This window comes from Typopeltis vanoorti, chromosome 11 (genome assembly GCF_054136105.1).
Source record: "Typopeltis vanoorti isolate ZY-2024b chromosome 11, IOZ_Tvanoo_1.0, whole genome shotgun sequence".
NCBI lineage: Eukaryota > Metazoa > Arthropoda > Arachnida > Uropygi > Thelyphonidae > Typopeltis > Typopeltis vanoorti.
In genome coordinates, this window is record NC_143559.1 from 135,539,022 (window position 1) to 135,561,734 (window position 22,713).

Below are 22,713 nucleotides of genomic sequence, written 5' to 3' on the forward strand. Positions count from 1 at the left end.
CACACACACACATATATATATATAAATGATTTTTTCCAGTTACCGTGTAGAGGAGAGTACACGTGCCCACGGACTAGTCCTTCTGCTTGAGCACAGTTTTACTTTTTTGCAAGTGGGGTCGGAGTTGGATATGACGTGTTTGTGTCCTTTTAGTGGTGTTTGAGAGGGGGTTTGTTATATAATAAAATATAATATAATAAATAATAATAAACGATATGATAAAATAAAAATAGGAATTGTAATAATAATAACAATAAAATAATAAACTGATGACTATGCATCATGCATTGCATCCACCAGGTGATGTTGACCGGTTGTACCTATCAAGAAGTATAGATGAACGAAGTCTGCTGCAAGTGAGACAGACTGTGGAAGAAGAAGAAGAAATTAGCTTAAAAGTTATATTGACAATAGCTCTGAGCAAACGCTTCAAGCAATTACACAAGAGGGTCTTCTAAAAGCAACAGGAAACAAATCCGATTACAAAAAAAAGGAACAGCAATATAACCGATATGTATCCTGGAAAAATAAACCCTAGCATGGCCAATTTCTTCGAGATACTGAGGACAAAATTGATGTGGCAATGGCTACAATATGAATATATTAAAACGAAACAGATTTATTCTAGCAGCTCAAGAACAGGCATTGCAAACTAATGCAATCAAAGCAAAAATTTTAAACATTAATAATAACAGCAAATGCAGATTATGCGATCAGAAAGATGAGACTGTAGAACATCTAATTAGTGACTGCAGCAAGATAGCTCAAACTGGTTATAAATAGCCAAGATCAAGTGACAAAATAATTCATTGGCATGTATGCAAAAAATATGGCTTTCCCACTTCTGATAATTGGTGGCAGCATAAAATAGATACAGTAAAATAGATACAGAAAACGAAACAGCAAAACGTCTCTGGACTTCAGAATACAAACTGATCAGCATGTAGAACACAATAGACCTGACATCACAATTATACATCGACAGGTTTGGATTATCGATATCGCAGTATCCAGTGATAACAGCATTAACAAGAAAGACCTGGAAAAAATTACTAAATATAGAGATCTGGCAATCGAAGTTGGTAGGATGTGGCTTAAACACGCTGTATTACTTGGATCAGTCCATAGTTTACGACGCTACCTGGCAGACTATTCCTAGATTTTTTGGACAGCATCTGAATTGTTCTGTATGACCAGTAAAATTGTTGTTTAACTGATATCTTGTTTTTACTGTGTATCAATTATGTGAATAAAATAATTTTTTTTAACATTTAATATTTTTTTATTTCTCAGATAAATTACATACATTACATGAACAAAGTTGTGCATAACAGATACAAGTTATGTGCACGTGCATAATGTTTTTTAAATAATAAGGATAATGATTTTTTACAATATATTATTATAATATTAACAATGATGATTATTACAGATTTCGTTTTGCATTTTTTACACTCTATGTATACAATAACAATGGATATAATTACTCAATTTAATAGTATTTTTTTATTATCAAAAATGTTTTCTATTATCATCATAAAGAGTATTTACATATGTACAATTAAGACATATTACATATTCTGCTCTGTACAAATTCTGTACGCCAATTAAAGTACTTTATTTCTTTTTAATATTTTTCTTTAAATATAAATACACATTTTTTTTCATATCAGTATCATTTTTTATTATTATGTAAAGTATAGATGCAACACCAAAGCGCGATATATGGCTACTTATGAGACTTTGGTTTAGGTATTCGTAACACAGCAGGAAAGAGACTAGTTGAGTTTTGTGCAGAGAATTCTTTGTTTGTTGCTAACACTTGCTTTAAAGAAGCACAAAAAAAAAAAAACACCAGCACAAACAAAGATTGTACACCTGATGGACAATACAGAAATCAAGTTGACTTTACACTTGAACAAAGAAGATGGAGAAATACATTTCAGCCTCTCAAGATGTTTCCAGGTGCAGACTGTAGAACAGACCATGAGTTATTAGTGGCTACGATTCATGTGAAATTACGGAAACTGAAAACAACAGAAATGTCGATCAGATAGGATCTTGGAAACATACTAGCTGAATACAATATTAGCATACAGAACAGATTCAACACACTCAATTTGTGTGAAAGGGAACAGATGAACTATGGGAAGAGATTAAAGATATAATGAAAACAGAAGCAAAGAAGAATATTCCAACAGTTTGTAAGAAGAAGTTTAAATGGCTGTCAGAAGATGCCATCAAAACTGTTCAGGAAAGGAGAAAAATGAAGGCCACAGGAAATTTGTAGGAAGTACGGCATTTGAATGCAGGGTTTCAACGACAAGCCAGAAGAGACAAGGAAAAATACTTTAACCAGGAATACCAACAAATAGAACCAAAACATGAAAGGAAAAACAAGACATCTTTTCTAAAAGATCAGAGAACTAACAGGGAAGTTTAATGCCAAGGTGACAATATTAGGAAGGTAAACAAGAAGGATATCTCACAGAAGCTGCAGACATCAAAGAAAGATGGAAAGAGTATACAGAAGCTCTTTACAGAAAGGACTCCAAAATTACTGAGAAATTTGAAGAGCAGGATTATACACAGGAGCCAGTACCACTGGAGAGAAGTGAGGCAGGCACTGCAACATCTATCCACTAAGAAAGCACCAGGAGGAGATGGAACACCCATTGAGCTGCTCAAAGCCCTGGGAGAAGAGGCAGTTAAAATTTTAACAGCGCTATGTCAGCGAATTTGGATCACAACTAAATGACCAAGGGAATGTAAAAAAATCAGTTTATATACCTTTATTGAAGAAAGGCAATGCAAGAGAGTGCGAAAACGACAGAACTCTAGCACTGATTTCTCATTCAAGTAAAGTCTTAAGATCATTCAGAAAAGACTGGAACCATTCTTGAAGAGAGAAATGCCCGATGAACTGGCAGGATTTCGATAAGGCAGAGGAACAAGAGACGAAATCGCCAGTGTGAGATGGATAATAGAAAGAGCACAGGAATATCAAAAGAATGTCTGCCTTTGTTTCCTTAATTACAGCAAGGCTTTTGACTCTGTAGATCATGTGAAACTGTGTTAAGAACAATGCGAGTCCCAGAGCATTTCATTATCCTTCTGAGGAATCTTTATTATGAAAAAGAAGCTACTGTCCGAAGAGATCTTGGAGAAAGTGAGTATTTCACAATAGGTAAAGTTGTGCAACAAGGATGTAGTTTATCTCCTTACCTGTTTAACTTGGACAGCGAATACATTTTAAGAATGGCGGGGCTGGAAGAGTCTTCAGTTGAAATTAAAATTGGTGGAACAAATATTAATAATTTGAGGTATGCAGAGGACACCACCTTGCTATCAGAATGTAAATAAGATTTGGAGGAACTTATTATGAAAGGTAAAGAAGAAAGTGCTAAATATGGTCTTAAACTTAACCCCCAAAAGAAGAACATTATGGCAACTTGTGAACTTAATGATTTTGAAGAAGATGGGGAGAAAATGGAAACAGTTAACAATTTTGTGCTCCCAGGATCCCGAATCAGTGGTGACTGTGACGTGTGGCTGGCGGTTGATTTAGCTGTATAAAGTTGTTTACGCGTTTTAGTGAAATATTTTTGTTGAGGAGTATTTCTTTTAAAATTATGATGTTTAGGTTGAGTACATTGCATATAGGTTTGTGTAAATTGTCTATTGGTTTTTAGTGAGTATACTTATGAAACTTTAGTGGTAGAGAATGTGCGAGAAACTAAGCCTAATTTGAGTAGAAGCTTATTATAGTACTTTGTTGTATGCAACTGCTTAAAAATTTCTGTCACTAGTACTATGCTGCTCAATTTAGTTAAGGAATCCTAATATAAGGGGAGGGTTAGCGAGGGGCCAACCACCCCTCCTGTAAAAACCCTATTGGTTACGAAACAAGCACCACAGAAGCCTCGGTATTTCGGACGCCTTTGCAACGATGATTATTAATCGTTTTGGGACCTGGAATATGCGTAGTTTGGTGAAAGAAGGAGCTCTTTTTAATGTGACGAATGTCTTACAACAGTATAAAATTGGACTTTGTGGTGTACAAGAAACGCGTTGGCCGGGACAAGGCTCGACCCGCAATCAGGGGTACGCGCTATACTTTAGTGGTGACGACAGAGGACGAAGCGTCCTCGGAACTGCGTTTTTAGTTAGTGATAACGTTTTGTGTAATATTTTAAATTTTAAGCCTGTGAACAATCGTCTGTGTACTATTAGAGTTACGAGACGTTTTCAAAATGTGTCTGTTGTGAACTGTTATGCGCCTACTGAAGAGAGCTCGGAGGAAGCTAAAGATTGTTTCTACGAAGTGCTTCAGCGTACTTGTAATAATCTACCGTCCTATTACGTCAAGCTAGTGGTGGGTGATTTCAACGCCAAGCTGGGGAGAGAGCGTGTGTGGCGCTCTTTCGTGGGTAGTGAGAACCCACATGAGGAGTGCAATGATAACGGGATCCGACTTGCGAGTTTTGCCGCCGCTACGAGATGCTTTGTAAACAGCACTATGTTTGTGCATAAAGTCGTCCACAAACAGACTTGGAGATCGCCGGACGGTAGAACAGCTAACGAAATAGACCATGTACTAGTGTATCGACGTCACCACAGCTCCATCTCGGATGTGAGAAGTTTCAGAGGAGCAGATGAAGATAGCGACCACTATATGGTAGACTACGATTTTAGGCATAGAATTGCAATTCAGAAGCCCGCGTGTCCTACCATATGATCGGCGTGGGACCTGGACAAGTTGAAAACAGCGGAAGGCAAGCGAGCTTTCCAGTTAGAGTTGCAGAATCGTTTTGGGGGTTACAGGAGGATGAGGATGATCCGGATGGGATCTGGGACACCATCAAAAATACGGTCGCTTTAGCTGCCTCGAGAACTGTGGGAAAGAGAAAGAGGAGGAGAAAAGCATGGTTTAATAGACAGTGTGAAGAAGCTGTAGCGAAACGAAAAGAAGCACTATTGAACTACCTAGCAGATAGCAGGAAGAAAGCTGCATATGAGAGAGTGAGTAGAACGGTCAATACATGTCTACTCAGGGAAAATAAGAAGTATCTTAATGAGAAAGTGGCTAGTATAGAGAGAAATAGGGTGACGAATAATGGACGGGAGATGTACCGGACGATCAAAGCCATGCGAGGTGCCCAGACACAAGCGGCAGCCATAAGAAATGAGAGTGGAAATCTATTAACAAACTCAAAAGATGCTCTCGCTCGGTGGTGTAGATATTTTGCAAACTTGCTGAATATCAATGCTGGAACGTCAATATCGGAGGATTATACTCCTTATCAAACTGCTGAACCATGTATTGAAGAGCCGACATTTAGTGAGATTACTCGTGCTATCCGCATGCTGAAAAATAGTAAGGCTCCAGGAGTGGACTGCATACCGGTGGAGTTCCTGAAGAATGGTGGGGACGTCCTGCTGGAGCAGCTTCACCGGCTCATCTTGATGATCTGGTGAGAAGAACGGCTGCCGGACGAGTGGAAGGAGTCGCTGATCACCCCAGTATATAAGAAAGGAGATAAGACTCAAGCAGCAACTATAGGGGCATCTCATTGCTGTCGACTGGCTACAAGGTGCTGTCTAATATCATGCTAATGCGCCTCACACCATAATGGTGACTACCAGACGGGCTTCAGGAGGAACCGTTCTACAATAGACCAACTCTTCACGCTACGCCAAGTTTTTGAAAAGTGCTGGGAATATAACCGGGAAGTTCATAATATTTTCATAGACTTTTCTAAAGCCTATGACTCAATGATACGCCCAAAAATATGGCAGGTGATAGAAGAGCTGGGAATTCTTCGAAAAATGGCCCAGGTGTGCGTAGCTGGTTCGAGAGCAAGAGTGAAAGCAGAAGGTGACCTTTCGGACCCGTTTCAAGTACAGACCGGTGTGAAGCAGGGTGATGAGCTTTCTCCGATTCTCTTCAATCCAGTGTTGGAGAAAGTAATTAGAAACACACAGCAAGTGGTAGGTGGAGTCGACATGGGGGTGCAAGTTAGGATTCTTGTCTACGCTGACGACCTGAACGTTATGGCGCATCAACGGGACGACGCGGTGGCATTGCTTACTGCTATTGAAGAAGCTGCAGAAGAAGTTGATCTGAAAATAAATGCCAAGAAGACAAAACACCTTTTTATGAGTCGCCATGCTGCCGAAGATCTAGAGGGTGCTGCACAGTTTGAGAGGGTGATGGTATTTAGGTACTTGGGTTCTTTCGTGACTGAAGACAACAAAGTTGAGGCTGATGTCCAGAGTCGGGTAAATGCTGTGAATGTGGCCTATTATCAGGTGCTTGATAATGTGCTTGATAATAATACTCGCGCTTGCTGTCTTGGAGTACAAAGGTGGAACTATACAAGACTTTGATCAGGCCTGTTCTCCTCTACGGTGCTGAAGCCGATCACCTGAGAGTATTCGAGAACAAGATGCTACGACGTATCTATCGAGAGGTCATGGCAGACGGAGTCTGGAGGAGGCGGTCCAATGCTGCCATACACGCTTCATACAACTCGGCAGACGTCTTGATGGAGCTGCGAGCCCGGCATCTTCAGTGACTGGGGCACTTGTACCTTATGGGCCCCGAAAGTACAGTGAGACAAGCGTGGGAGGCCCGATCCCGATCAGCGGGAGGCTGCCAGGGAGACCGAGAAAGAGATGGGCGGATCAGGAGAAGGAAGACCTGCAGGCTGTCGGACTGGAGACCAGAACGTGGCGGACAGTCGCAGAGGACCGTGCCCAGTGGCGACATGTGGTGCTTGCGACATGTGGTGCTTGAGGCCAAAAGTCCCCCAGGCTAATAGCGCCTGGCTAATGTAATGTAATGTAGGATCCCGAATTGATAAAGATGGTTATTAAGTTAGAAGAAGATTATTACTCGTAGAGAAGCAATGACAAATTTAAGCAAGATCTTTAAAGATAAAGATATTAGAATCGCAACAAAAATCAGAATCGTGAAAGCAATGGTATTCCCTGTGGTGCTGTATGGATGTGAAAGATGGACTCTGAGAAAGAATGAAAGAAGGAAGATAGATGCATTTGAATTCTGGGTTTGGAGACGCTTACTAAGAATACCATGGACTGCAAAGCAAACCAATATATCAGTGATAGACAGAATAAAGCCAGATTGCTCCCTCGAAGCTATGATCATTAAGAAAAAATTGTCATACTTCAGACATATTAAGCAAGCAAAAGACAGTCTGGAGAAGATGATGATGATGCTTGCTAAAGTTGATGGAAGCGGTAGAAGAGGAACATAAAGAATTAGACGGTGGATGGAGTTAAAGAAGCAACTGGAATGCGCTTGGAAATTCTGAAAGATATGGCCAAGGACAGATCTGAATGGAGGGTATATGTTCATGGTTCACCAGGAGTCGAAAACAACTCGATGGAAAATAAAGAAATAAACAACAAAAGATCATGTCAATACACAGTATTGACATGTACTTTACAATAATTTGGAGTCTATGATTATGAGGATTAGTTGAATGAGGCGGGCTAATCCCCACCCTTACTTCGAAGCTAGGGTTAGCTTTTGAACACATTAGGATTAGCCTTCACTATATATGTTGTTTGGTTCTGTATATAGATGGAATGTAGGCGTTGGATGTTGGTGATTTGTCATGTGTACATAAGTGTTAATGATAGATTAACTGTGTTGGTATAGTTTCCGGAGTTCGTTTTTTAATGTTCTGTAGTTGTCTATGCGTTATAAATTTCTTGGTAGGTTGTTGAGTAGCATGGGTATCAGATGCGATCTCACAAAAGAACTGTAGTTGTTGAAGAGTCTAGGGATGTAAAGAGTTGTTGTGGGTCGTGTTATGCGATATATTAATCTCTGTTGTTAGGATAGGCGATGTTGAAGTAATTTCGTAGTAACACTATATAGTGTTTTCGATTTTTAATGCTCAGGATTCTGTGTATCGCGTAAGTGTTTCGGATATTGGCTGCTGTGTATACGGTCTCCAAATCACTGTTGACACGATTTTCCTGTGTAATATTTCTAATTTTGTTAGGTGGCTGTTTGGTGTATTTGCACAGACCATTATATCGTACCTGAGTAGAGATTCACCGATACCGTGATATAGGAGTTTATTTTTATGTTTGATGGAATCACGTCTTTTACTAGGAAGAGTTCTGCTGCGATGAAGTGGAGTTTAGTATGTAGGTAATCTATATGTTTCGTCCATTTAAGTTGGCAATCTATGTAAATGCCAAGGTATTTTGGGTGTATTACAGGTTTGATTTCGGGACTTTGGCAGGTATTTTTGTTGTTAATGCAATGGTATGTGTGAGAGTGTATCGGTAGTGGTGAGGGCACGAGATTCTCGGATTATGTTCTATTAGCATAATCCATCTGTCTTGGTGCTGTTGATTACAATTGAGTTTTGGTGTGTTGTGATTTCATTTAGGTCTTGTTGTACTTTGAACAGAGCCGTGTTGATGTCTGTGTGAATCGCTAGTAGCACGGTGTCATGTGCATACTGAAATATTTGACTTCGTGTGGCCAGGTTATGAACATCGTTAAGGTATATGTTGAATAGAGTAGGTGATAATATGGCGCCTTGTAGGACATCGTGTTTTAATTATATACTCCAGCTGTAACATGAGCCTATTTTTGTTACTTGTGATCTGTTTGAGAGGTAGTTCCTGAACCAGGTATGCAGTGTTAGTCTTATCCCGATTGAGTTTAGTTTAGTTAGTAGTATGTCTAGGGCTCACGCTACCGCATGAGCAAACTGGGTATTTTCTCAGGGTAGCAACTTTTCATAAATTTATAAAAAAATTTCAGGGGTATTGTTTTTCAATATTTTTTATTTATAGGGAAGAATCTGACAAATCTCGTAAATTATGTTGGGATACGGAAGAAAACGGTTATCGGGCGCTCAGTACCGTAAACGAAAAGCGGGAAAAGACGCAATTATTAAAAAAAAATTGTAGTTCCTTGAGTAAATTCTTAAAATCAGATAATTGTAATGATAGTGTCGATGAAACGGTTGCTTCGACTTCACAAAGTCGAGAAAATAATGATAAAAACCTAACGTTAGAAATTACGGAAGAACCGATCTCCGAATCGCCAGTTTACGAAGTGTTGGAAGAAAAGCAAAATACAAAATCACAAGAAATTACAACCACTACTAGCGAAACTCAAAGAAGTGAAATTTCGTACGATCCTGCAGAACGGCCTCAGATAATTAATGGTTCGTTTAGATTGTTCATGGTAGAGAAAGGACCGGTACACAACTCCGATGAAGGAAATAAATTTAATTTTCAGCAAGACAATCGTAGTCGCCGTTTCAAACCATCATATTACAAAAGACAATTACATGATGGTGAAGTAGTGCGAAGGTCGTGGTTAATATATTCCCGTAAAAACAGTACGGTGTTTTGCTTTTGTTGTAAGCTTTTTTCGACTATTCAAATTGCGTTGAGGTAACAGTGGCCGGAAACATTTATCAGAAATTTTAACTGACCATGAAAACAGCAAGAGTCATTTAATAGCTCATAACAAATAGATAGAATTAGAAGTTAAAGTCCGAAAAACTATTGATGCGACTCGACAGAGAATCCGGAATGAAGAAGGCGCAACTGGCAAAATGTATTCGAACGGTTTTTGGCAATTGTGCAATTTTTAGGACAGGAGTGTTTATCCTTTATGGATCATCAGGTAAACTCTACGAACAGAATAACGGTAAATTTTTAAAACTGGTGGAATTAATAGCAAAATTTGATTCAATACTCTCCGAGCATATATTCAGAATTCAAAGGCAAACAAATCATTCAACATTATTTAGTCAAAGATATGCAAAATGAACTCATTCATTTGCTAGGAAAGAACATAAAACAGAATAGATTACGTGGGGCAAGAAACTCAAAATACTATAGTATTATTGTAGACTGTACAAGAGATATTCGTCACCTGGAACAAATGTCTATCATTTTGCGATACTTCTCTATAAATAAGAAAAATGAGCAAAACAATTAGAAATTTGTGAGCGTTTTTTGGATTTCTACCAGTTAGTACTACCACTGGAGCTGCATTATTTCAAGTAATAATCGAACAACTGGAAGAAAATGGCTTGTCAATTGATAATTTAAGAGGACAGGGTTATGACAATGGCTCAAACATAAAAGAAAAAAAATTCTTGATATTAATTCTCGAGCCGTTTTTTTTATTCCATGCAGTTGCCATTCTCTTGACCTTATAGTTAATGACGCAGTAATATCATCAAAAGAAACGATTTCATGTTCCAATCTCATACAAAAATTATATGTATTTTTGTTCTGGTTCTACACCCAAATGGGATGTATTAAAGAAGCATACTAAATTAACATTAAAACCACTATCTGCTACGCGGTGGGAAAGCCGTAGAGAAGCCATTCGTCCCATTGGACATCGACTGGGAGATATTTATGACTCTTTATTGGAAATCGCTGCTGACGAGTGTATGGATAAAATGGCTAGACGTGAAGCTGAATGCCTAGCATTGAAATTGCAGAATTTTCAATTTCTCTTTTCTGTTGTTATTTGGCATAACATTTTAAAGCGTATTAATACCGCAGTAAAATGCTACAACAAATTAATATCGATATTTCGGCAACTGTATATGAGTTAGAACAAGTTATACTTTATATAAAAAGACACCGATCAGACGAAGGCTTCGAAAATACCTTGAAAGAAGCAAAAGTGTATGCAGATCAGTTGGATATTGTAGCAGAAATTGCAATTACTCCGTCTGCAATACCAAGGAAAGCCAGAACACAATTTAACTATGAATCGGAAGATATGCCAATACCAGATCTCATAACAAAATTTAAAGTGGATTTTTTTTTCTCGACGTGCTCGACATAGCTTTAAATTGAGTAAAAGAGAGATTTCAACAACTTCAAATGCATACTACATATTTTTCGTTTTTATATGATATTCACAATTAAGAAAGGAAGCACACCCTTAGAAGTATCGACTTATGTAAGTTAACATGATTTATTCCAGAACGTGGAAGTGGCTTTGATAATTTTATTAACGTTACCAGTAAGTGTTGCAAGCTCTGAAAGGAGCTTCTCCAAATTAAAATTAATTAAAGGTTATCGTAGGTGTCTGAACAACGACTTGGTCATCTGGCATCTATTTCCATCGAACACGAGCGTGCGCAAATTTAGATTTCAGGGAAATTGTTAAAGAATTTACAGCCCAGAAAGCTAGTAAAATACATTTTTAACATTTCTTAGCAGTGCGTTTTCGTTTTCACTAGTGAAAATAACGAACAGTGAAACTACTGTGGTAATGTAAGTGAAAGTACAATATTTTAAATAAAATTAAAATTTAAAAACATTGGAAAATTTCTTTTCATTTGTAGTATGTAAGGCATCTAAAAAAATAATTTTATGTGCGGATAAGGGGAATTGAATGCATATTTTGTCCTGTGCGACATAAACTATAGCCGGCCCTGAGTATATCATATTTAAGTGTATCAAAAGCTTTGGTTAAGTCGAGCAGTATAAGGACAGCGTACTTGTTTTTGTCGGGAGTTTTGTTTATTGTGTCGGCGATGTCTTCTAATAAAGTGATGGTGCTTTTTGTTTTCTGAAAGCTGTTTTGTGAGATGATGTTGTACTTCTGTAAATAGTTCTGTAGTCTGCTGGGTGTTATTTTTTTCTAGAATTTTTGAAATGACTGGTAGAGTAGCTATTGGTATGCAGTTCTGTGTATCATTTTTTTTTTTTTGCCATGTTTGTAAATTGACGTAATTATCGCAGTTTTTAGTTGTGGTGGAATAATGCCAGTGTCTAATATTATGTTCATGTATCTCAAAAGTGTTGAATTTATTTGTTCAACATGTGTTATAAAATCTGTGAGTCTTATTTTATCTATTTCTGGAGTGGTGTTTGGTTTTAGCTGTAAGTGCTACCTTCGGTTCCTGTTTTGTTACGGGTGGAAAATACATAGTTTACTGTTCACTTTGTGCTGGTAATTTTTTATAGTTGGTAGGTTGTCTTTTTTGAGTTGTGTGAATGCGTGGTTGAATGAGTCTGCTAGTTCCTCTGGTTTATATCCTGACTGAAGCTTTTTTACAATAAAATCTTGTGTTGAAGTTTTATTTTTTTGAGTCAATTATTTTTGGTAATTATTAATGTCGTCTGCCTAAATTTCTGTGTCGTTTATTGCAACTTTTGTCAGTATTAGCGTATCCATATTTGTCAAGGTGTCGTCGAGCAATGTTATTAATGTAAGCCAGTGTTTTTTGTACTTCTTATGTTGTGTGTACGATAGAGAAGTCGGAATTGATGGAAATGTTGTCTATCCATTTCATCAGAATCAAAGACCTTGAAATTTATATTGGATATGTTGGGAGTTTCTTGTCCGTTAGGATCGATGCTGTCGGCCTTTTTCTTGCTACAAGAATGCGGTCTCTCAGACTTCTGCTGGTAAAATGAGCGATGATGGATGATTTGTTTTTTTGTGGGCCTCGGTTAATAGCGGCGATGTCTGTGTTTGCGACTTGAATTGCCAATTTTGGTGCCAATCAGTTGCACTATGTTGCTTAAGTCTTCTGTCTTTTCTTTTGGTATTCTCTCTATTTGAAATTCTTTTTTCTTTCTTTTTGTAGTATGTGTACGATTTATTATTTCAGGGTTTTTACCTCTTTCTGCAATTCTTCATTTTCGCTCTTAAGGTTTTCTTATTGCTATAGTTAATTTCGTCTTTATGGCTCGAAGAAATGGTTCCTAACATTTCTTCAGAGGTCACGTTATTCTTCAGTATGTAATGTTCATATTCGTCAAATTTTTTGTTAATTTGTTCAATGTGTATATTTAGCAAATCTCTTACCATAAGTTTGAAAGAGTCTAAGTTATCTGTAATTTTAGGATCAGGAAGGGGCGGCTTGCCTCAATGTGGGTCATTGCCTTTGCTTGGTGTCTGTTCTTTGTTCTTCATTTTATGACGGCATTGTAGACAGCGCCATTTCACAGCTCCTTTTGCTTTACACGTGCTTTCTGAGATCAGGATATCTGAGAACCAGAAATTGGTAATGTTGTCTTCATCCACATCCAGAGCAATGTGGCCTGTTGCCTTCGTCGCTTAATGGCTTATCCTTGTCTTATGGCTTGTCCTTTGCTGGTTGGAGACAGCAGTGCACTTCTGATTTTCAGCACACAAAATTTGGATATTACTTAGCCAACGTTGATGAAATAAACGTCCCTTTCTTCAGCGTAACAAGTAGAATTAAACAGCAGAACTTTAAAATTAAAAATATGAGTTAAAACCACTTTAAACCTATAAAAACGAGAGCCGTGATAACAGCTTGCATGCATCCGTTTGCCTGCACATCGACCTCTATCTTACTAATAATCTTACTAATAATAACTATATTATACAAATATAACTATATAACTATAAACGTATATATAAATATTATATAAATATATAAAAATAACTCTATCTTACTACTACTACTACTACTACTACTACTACTAACAATAATAATAATTTAATAAATATAATAATATTTTTTACAAATATGAAAAAGGTTTATTACTATACAGATTATTTAAAAATATATACGGGGGACGTCCAGAAAGTAAGTTTCGTTTTTAAATATTTTCATTGCAGCGCTGAGGTCACCATGGTGCACATGAGTGCTGAGTTTGTTGAATGTGTGAGAAAATCGAATTGCCCACTGCATATGAAATTAGAACATTTATCCGTTTCACGAATGCAAGGGACATTAAGCAAGCTGAAATTCATCGGCAAATTATTGTACATCTTCGTCGTAATGTGTTTATGGAAAACACGCAAAACAAATGCATCCAAAAATCGTCAACTTTGTTCCCATGGAGATAGATCCATCCTTCTAGATTTTAGACAGGTTTCTGACTATTGTTTTAGCCATTTTTCTGACGTCTTATGAACAGCAATTCTTCACATTAATAATGGATCCCAGGTACTCAAACTTGCTGACCTCCTGAATTCTTTTTCCATTAAGGTACACTTGTTTCTCAAGAGATCCCCTGTTTGTACTTCCTTTGAGAACCATGATCTATTTCTTGCTAGGATTGAGTTGAAGTTCTCTGTTATTACTGATTTAGTGAACTTTGTCAAGAATTAGTCCTAGTTCCTCCATGTCATTACAAAGGAGTACTGTATCATTAGCATACCTCAGATTACAGATCAATCTAGCTCCTATTCTAATTCCTGTCTTGAGCTCATTTAATGCTCCACGCATCATGTCCTCTGCATATATACTAAATAAGTGAGGAGAAAGTAAACATCCTTGCCTAACTCCTTTTCCAACTTGAAGCCAGTCAGTCAATTCAATTCCTGTTCTGTTTTAACCTGGCTTCTTTCTCCCTGTACAAGTTGGCTATCAACCCCTAGATAGTGTGTTGAGGAAAACAATTCTTTTCATTACTTCCATTTCACAGTTTCACATTTGACTGTGTTCAATTTTGACTGAACACAGTAAAAAGCTTTAGAGAAGCCTAAGAAACACATTATCAGAGGGAGTCTGAATTCTTTATATTTTTCTATGATCTGATCTCTGGTGCCCTTACCTTTCCTAAAACTTGCTTGTTCCTCAGGCATCTCTGCCTCAACATTGGCCTCAACCCTATTTAGCATGATCTTCAGTAGAATTTTGCGCGCATGAAATATTAAAAAGCAATAAATCCTCAGGTGCAGATGAAATCTACACCTGTGGCCTTATTGCTGTTAAGCTGCTTAACTGCTCTTTCAACTTCATGCCTAAGTGGAGGAGGTTCCAAATCAAAATTTTCCTGGTGGGAGGGTTCCACATTTTCTTTATCCACCCTGCTTTACAGTTCATCACAGTATCCTTTCCATCTGTTTATGATTTTCAACTCTTCTGTTAGTAATGTTCCATTCCCATCTTTGATGACATTCAATTTGGGTTTACTCTTGTGCTTTAAGTCACGAACTAAATAAAATATCATTTTATAATTGTGCCTCCACATCTGGAACTCTATCTATTCACATTTATTAGCATGGAACTATTCCTTGTCCTGCTTGATGACTCTTCTGACTTCTGTATATAATCTATTACATTCTTCAGTCCCTGTGTCTCTTTGTTTTTCCAACAGCCTTCTTTTGATTAGTTCCCATGTTGAATTTCATATCAATGGGTCTCTTGGTCTTCTTATTGGGCCGAAATACTTCTTCACTGTATCATCTATTATCACCATTACTCCTTCCAAAGCATTTCTGGTGAGTTCTTCTCATTCAACTCCGAAATATCATCCAACCGAGTTGATGTTCTTCTGTTAATTCATTAGGAAATACTCTAACATACAATCTAGTGAGATGTGCCTGACCTGGAAATTTTTGGAGTAAGTCATACTTTGGCTCTTACTAGCTGATGTATGTACCACAATCTGCTCCACGACAAACATTCTTGTCAGAGATGATTGTCTTCTATTGCTAGAGAGCAAGGATGTAATAAATCTGGTGCCTTGAGTTATCTATTTCAGATATCCAAGTATAGGTCCATCATGGGTGTGTCTTAAAGCAGTTATTGGTAATAACTAATCTGTAAGCACTAGCAAATTGCAACTTTCACCACGGGTGTTACGTTCCACCAGACCAAACATGCCACACTCTGGCCTGACTATTATACTCATTCCCACTTTTTCATTTAAGTCCCCTAAGATGCAAAGTATGTCTCTCCTTGGTAGGCAGTTCCAAAACAGTTTGTAAGTTTCATAAAATTCCTCACTCTCTTCATCAGGACAATCTGTGTGGGGTGCATAAATTACCACGATTGATATATTGGGAGGCTGAGCCTTAAATCTAATTCAAAGTATCCTACCATTAAGAAGGCTTTTTGCCTGAGCTGTCTTCAGTATTACAACTTCCCCATGATGTTTTGAGTCACCACATGAGCAAATAACTAGTTTACCATCCTGTCTTTTGAAGTGATCTTCTCCATTCCATCTGATCATCTGGGAATTGATCTCTGATCAATTCCCAGGATATCAATTTTATACCCTTTGGCGGCCAGCATGGATTTACTAAAGGAGGATCATGCTTTAGCAACCTGCTTACTTTTTATAATAAAGTGACAAATGCATTGGATGAGGGTGTTGCATACACAGTGGTATATTAAGATTTTGCGAAGGTGTTTGATAAATTGCCACATGACAAGCTGGTAATTAAATTGGAACTGATGGGGCTGAACAGTAGATTGGTTCTCTGCATTGGAGATTGGCTGTCTGATAGGCATCAGTGAGTTGTCTATGGAGGAGCGATATCCCAGAAGAGGAAAGTTACTAGTGGTGTACCTCAAGGGCATGTTTTGGGTCCACTGCTGATTAAGTTTTATGTAAATGATATCTGGAGAGGTCTGAATGGTGATGTGCAGTTGTTTGCAGATGATCCAAAGTTGGGGAGAGCTATCAGGAGTAGTGTGGATGCTGTAGTTTTGCAAGAGGACTTGAATACACTGGCTGAATGGGCAAATAAGTGGTGATATCAATTCATTGTTTCAAAGTGTAGTGTTTTGAAATTGGGAAGCAGAGATGGGATGTAAAGTACACAATCGGTGCAAATATCTTGGAAGAGGTAGAGGAAATGAGAGATCTGGGAGTGATTGTAGACAAGGACCTAAAATTTCGGGACATGTTCCTAAAATAATGAAGACAACACAGCGGATAATGGGAATGATGCGGAGGACATTGACTTGTAGAAGTAAGGATGTTATGGTTCCTTTTTATAAAGCTTTGATCAGGCCACATATGGATTACTGTGCACAGATCTGGTCACCTGGTTTTCAAAAAGATGAAATTGCGTTGGAAAACGTTCAGAGGCAATTGACTAAGGTGGTTTCTGGTCTCTGTAATGTAGAGTATAAAGATAGATTGAAAAAAGCAATTTGCAGAAATTGGTGGATAGAAGGAGGAGTGGGTATATGATTGATACATATAAGATGTTAAGAGGTTATTACCAGATTAATGTCTGGGAGGTTTTGCACAGAATGGGTGAGGATAGCAGGAGAACAAGAGGTCATTCCTGGAAGCTGTATAAGGAGGGTGTGAGCAAAGGAGTGAGGAGCAGGTTTTTTGCATGGTGAGTGATTGGAATGCTTTGCCCGAGAGTGTGGTGTGTGTGCAGAGACAGTGAATATATTTAAGGCACAGTATGATAAACTGTGTGTATAACAGTGTATCTCCCACGATGAGTCTTTGACTCCATGGAGGTTTTTATAATAATAATAATAATAATAATAATAATAATAATAATAATAATAATAATAATATATATATATATATATTCCTTCCCAAAGTTTGACAAAGTGTTATATATAGTAAATATTATTTACTATATATACAAATACCTTTCGATAAAATGTTTTCAGTTCACGAAAAAGTACATTTTTTATGGATAAGCATATCTACTGTTTTAAGGCTATTCATGTATGATATTTTTGGTTTAGTGTAGGATGTTACAGAGTCAACTTATATGAATTCAATACGACATTCATTTTTGAATAAATAATTTTAAAGTTATAAAGAATACTGATTGATGTGGACTAAGACAAAATATTATTATGATATGCACAAAGAGAGTGGAATTTATGTAACTAGGGATGAATTGGATGAATTGTCGTAGGAGTAAATAATATCTTTAAAGCTCAATGAGAGAGACAGTGTTCTAGAGATGATATCGGTTAATGTAATGTAATCTGAAAGTTAATTGTTAATTAAAAGTTAATTAATAGGATTTTAGTGTGGCATTATAACCAACCGTCTTCGAAGCTAGAATAATCTTTGGTGAAGACAGTGGGATTGTTGTTTATTTACGATTGGTGTTTTTGTGTATGCGTAAGCGTTTTCCCTTTACTCTCCTCGATAAATGATCTTATGTAGTCTTTCAGTTCTACAGGTGTGTTATGCTACTACGACTTCCATAGTTCTTGTTTTAGGATTTTATTTTTAACTGGTGCGGTGTTTTAATTTGTGTGGAGATTATTAATGAGAGTAGCTATCAGCGACATTTATTGTTGTTGTTGTTGTTGTTGTTGTTATTATTATTATTATTATTATTATTATTATTATTATTATTATTATCTGGATGCAGATTATAGTACATTAATACCGTTACCGTCGGCGTGCTAAGAATATTTTTAATTATTCTTTATCTGTGTGCATTAACGTGTGTGTGTGTGTGTGTGTGTGTGTGTGTGTGTGTGTGTGTGTGTGTGTGTGTGTGTGTGTGTGTGTGTGTGTGTGTGTGTGTGTGTGTGTGTGTGTGTGTGTGTGTGTGTGTGTGTGTGTGTGTGTGTGAAAAGAGCAGATGGTATTTGCAAGCCTCTCCCATTAATGAATTTCAGGCTCTTTGATATCACAATCTTTTTTTTTCTTTCTTTCTTTGAGATTCCTTCTCACGAAAGGCTGTTATGCATTAGTGGGTGAGGGAATGTTTAAATAATCCGGAAATACTACTCTAGACAAAGAGTGCGCTGTCCAATCTGTACCCATATTAGGAAATTTGCTGTTCTGTTTGACTTCGATTGTTATTTTCGAAGTATGCACTGAAAATAATTTTCCTGCAAATTATTTGGTTCAACACAGTACAGATTTGAATGCTCAATAACATATTCTAACGGGAGCAACTGTCGTTGAAGCGAAACGAATATCCAATTTCGTAGAGGCGCCTGCGTAATAAAGACAATTAACCTCACTAGAGTTAGTCTCGTATGACACATTTCATAAATCTGCCTGACTTTCATAACCATTCTTTCTTAATTTATTTTTCTGTTGTACGTAGACATGCTTAAATATATGAGAAATGAGAAAAATGGAAGCAATTAATTATCGCTTTTAAACTTAAACATCTTCTTAACGAAAAATTACATTTTTTCAAGGATAAGGTCTCTACTTAATAACTGAGAGCACAACAAGTACTTGGTAGGACGGGTAGTGAAAGCAGTGTCCGGATCAAGTAGATGGTCAGTGCCCATGTGCAAAAAAAAAAGAGCTTATTTTTTGGGAGGAAGAGAGGAGAAAGTGGCTTATTGCAGATTTTTTATTTTGCAGTTGCTGAACAAAACAACTACTTCGCATTAAGAGTACTTTACTAGTTGGATTACCTTCAAATCCAAACTAAACGCACACTTTAGGACATTGTTCTGTTTTTTTTTTTTCTCTCTTTAGTGAACATTCAACCACGTGATCCGGGAACGAAATCACGTCGTTGATATATCTTTCTCCTTTGAACTTTAAGATAATCCTGAACTTTGATTTCAACAGACAGAGATCCTGTTATTCCTTCTCTCCTTTCTCATTGGTTATTCTGCTGTCAAAAATCTGACTTAAACAGAGCTGCTACGTGCGGGGTGGTAATTTAAGAAATCAGGGGTTGAATTATTTGCGAAGTATTTTGAAAGAAAGAAAAAATACCTGTGACGATGAGATTGCTGCTGGTGACAGCATTAGCCTTAATTGTCGAGAACGCCACTTGTAAGTATGAATTTTTCAATGATGTCGAGCATTTGCATTAATCGAAGTAACTTTATTTTAAAATTCATGTAACTGAGAGCTAATGCTGGCAGATGGTTACATTTTTTTATTCGAAATGTAATATTTTTTAAATTTAAGTACATACTTGTGAGATTGAAACAAATAATGAAAGTAGCCCACTTCGATAAACATTACGTCTAGAAACTAATTAAATTTTCAAATTCCTTTTAGTGTAAAGGATTCATGAGAGAGAATTCATGTATATATCATTCAGGTATCAAAATTCAGGTAGCTTTGAACTGTAGCTACAGTTCGTGTTGAAGATCTATTGTTAGGCATCTGCGTGCGTCTGACTTCACAAGTGTGCCAATATCGGATAGCAGAGTTGAAAGAGTCCGGTAGATTATAACTAAGGTTATTATTTATATGATGAGGGGTCCATAACAATTTCCTTAGATTCGACTATGCGGTATTTCACATCGTCATGGCATATATGAAGGTTTGAAGTTGTTGTCCAGTTTATCTCATGTTGACGGCCTTCATCATTTGTGTTTACTGAAAACAGTACATGGCTTGACAGGGCACTTGCTTTAGTTCTTTTGCAGGCAATGTCTCTTTGGTGTTATACCAGACGTAGGAGGATGGATTTTTCAGTTTGCCATAGTACTGTTTCCCGCAATCACACATGATTTTGTACTCTCCTGGGAATTGTAGATGGTTGAGTTGTGATGGTTGTATTTGATTAAAATCGATCTTCGTTTAGGAAGAGTAGAGAAACAGGTTTTTATGTTGAACTTTCGTAAACTTCTTAGTTTCGTAGAAAGCGAGCTGATGTATGGCAAGGAGATATAACATTTGGGTTGTCTTGTGTTTCTGAGTTATTTTGCTGGCGGTGGTATAGATGCTTATTAATAGTTTTCGAGGAGTAGCCAATTCTTGTGAATGTTCTTTGTAGATGTTGTAGTTCATTTTTAGCGCTTCATCATCTGACAGTACAGATCTGGCAGGATGCGCTAGAGTTGAGATGATACCCACTTTCTGTGCAGGATAGTGATGTGAAGACGCATGTAGGTATCTATCTAGAAGAAAATGGATTTCTTCCCTTCCTGGACATAAGACTTACTAAGTCATCTGATTCTTTTAGAAAATCTATACACACAGATAGATACCTACATTCGTCCTCACATCACTATCCTGCACAGGAACTGCATACGGTGCACGACATTTTCCACAGTGACTCGCAACATATCGGAATTGATTTGTCTCACGTGTAACGTTATTCGATCTTTCAAAGTTGGAATATCGGGTACATGTCCTTGATATACAAAGCTTTTAAGAAATCCCCACAGCCAAAAGTCACAAGGAATGAGATCAGGCGATCTCGGTGGCCATGGCGTGGGAAATGCACGACTAAACAATCTTCCGTCAGAGAAATTTTGTCGCAAAACACGCAGTACCTGAAGTCCGATGTGGAGTGGTGCACCATCCCGCATGAAGACTGTTGAATCGAGACATCCTCTTTGCTGTAGTTGTGGAACGACAAAGTTCTGTAGCATATTGGCATACCTGTTAGCATTCACGGAACAGGTCACTGGTCTATGACGATTTTCCTCGTAAAAGTATGGACCGATGATAAAAGATGCAATAAATCCGCACCACATTGTGACTTTGGGCGAGTGGATAGGCATCTGCAGACACACGTGCGGATTAGTTGCAGCCCAAATGCGACAGTTCCGTGCATTAATATCGCCGTTCAAATAAAAGTGCGCTTCGTCACTCCATACAATCTGCCACGCGCGCTAAGAATCTCAAAGATAAGTCGATTCGTGTGGTCGCATTAACAGGCCGCAATTCTTGAACATGACTGATTTTATAGGGGTAAAACTTCAACATCTGATGTAGGATTTTCCACACCGTTGTGTATGCGATATCCGTTTGCCGGGATATTGCTCGTGCACTGCTGGTACCCTACACATTCGTCATCTCCTGTTCCACAATAGCCGTTGCAACTTGTTAAACTTGTTGTTGATTGATTGGTTTGCGTCCCTTGCCTATCTGCACTACTAGAATTCCAGTAGTTTCAAATCACCGAATCAGTTTTCGTAAGTTTGTTACGCTAATCGGTCCTTTTCGTAAATTTTTCATATGCCGAAAATCACGAAGGCAAGCACTGGCATTACTGTTCCTCTGATAATAGAGTTTGACTTAAAAAGCATGCTCACGTAAGGTAGGAGTCATTGAAAAGCAGTTCGTCTACGAATGATAAGAAATCTCACAGGCTTTCCTTTTATTGCATGATCGTTCACAAGAAACGCGATAATGCAAATTAGTGCATTTTACTAGGTAAATAAACAGCGCCAAAATGTCCCCTGTTGGCGACTTTTATTACTATGTTTTTCATTAAATCGAATCCCCATGTTCCACTCTGTATGTATACCGAATATCGATGTGTTTCGTCCAATATATTACTCTCTAGAGGGCTCTGAATACTTGATGTTATTTTATAATCACCCTGTATATATATATATATATATATATATATATATATATATATGACAGAATGATCATTGACTCGGTTAACATACATAGTTTTATGAAAAAAATTGAATGACTAGAACCGAGATTTAATTAAAAAGGTTTTAATATAAACACACTACTAGTTTCGGCCTGTAACAGCCTTCTTCAGGTGACATTATAAAAGAAAAAACACTAAACATTGAGGGTTAAAAAACTATGAACATCATAGACAGTCTTTATACATAATTAGCATTAAAACGTTGTAGTTGTATTTGAAGCTGTTCTTTCATTTGTTGAATTGTTGGGAGAGTGCGTGCTTGCTGCATCACGTGAACGCCCGTACATGATTACAGCTGAATGACTATCCGGGAGGTTGTAGCTTAAGTTGTTATTTAGATGAACAGGATTGAAGATGATTTCTCTCGATTTGAAATTATGAAATTTTGCTAATTATGTACTGTATAATCGAAATAATAATGAATACATAAAATATTTCTTTTTTTTTTTCATTTTTTTTTTTCAAGATGGGAGTGACATGACAATAGGATTTCAAATTTTCTTGCGAAGAATTTTCCGGCAATTAAATTTGCCCACGATCATGAGTGTCCGCGACGAATGTTCACCAAGCATCCGCGACACCCACACCCATCCATCTGCTCGTTAGAGGGTGTTGCGTGATTTGTTGCTTCACAACACAGATTT

At 37.5% G+C, this 22,713-nt stretch overlaps 1 protein-coding gene across 1 annotated transcript; it reads left to right on the forward strand.

Annotated features, from left to right (window-relative positions):
• The first annotated feature begins 3,949 nt into the window (after nt 1-3,949).
• Nucleotides 3,950-4,738, forward strand: LOC150102084 (protein CFDP2-like). Its single transcript, XM_090399967.1, has one exon. It carries the CDS (start codon nt 3,950-3,952, stop codon nt 4,736-4,738), a length of 789 nt encoding a protein of 262 aa, XP_090256093.1.
• The last annotated feature ends 17,975 nt before the right edge of the window (nt 4,739-22,713 follow it).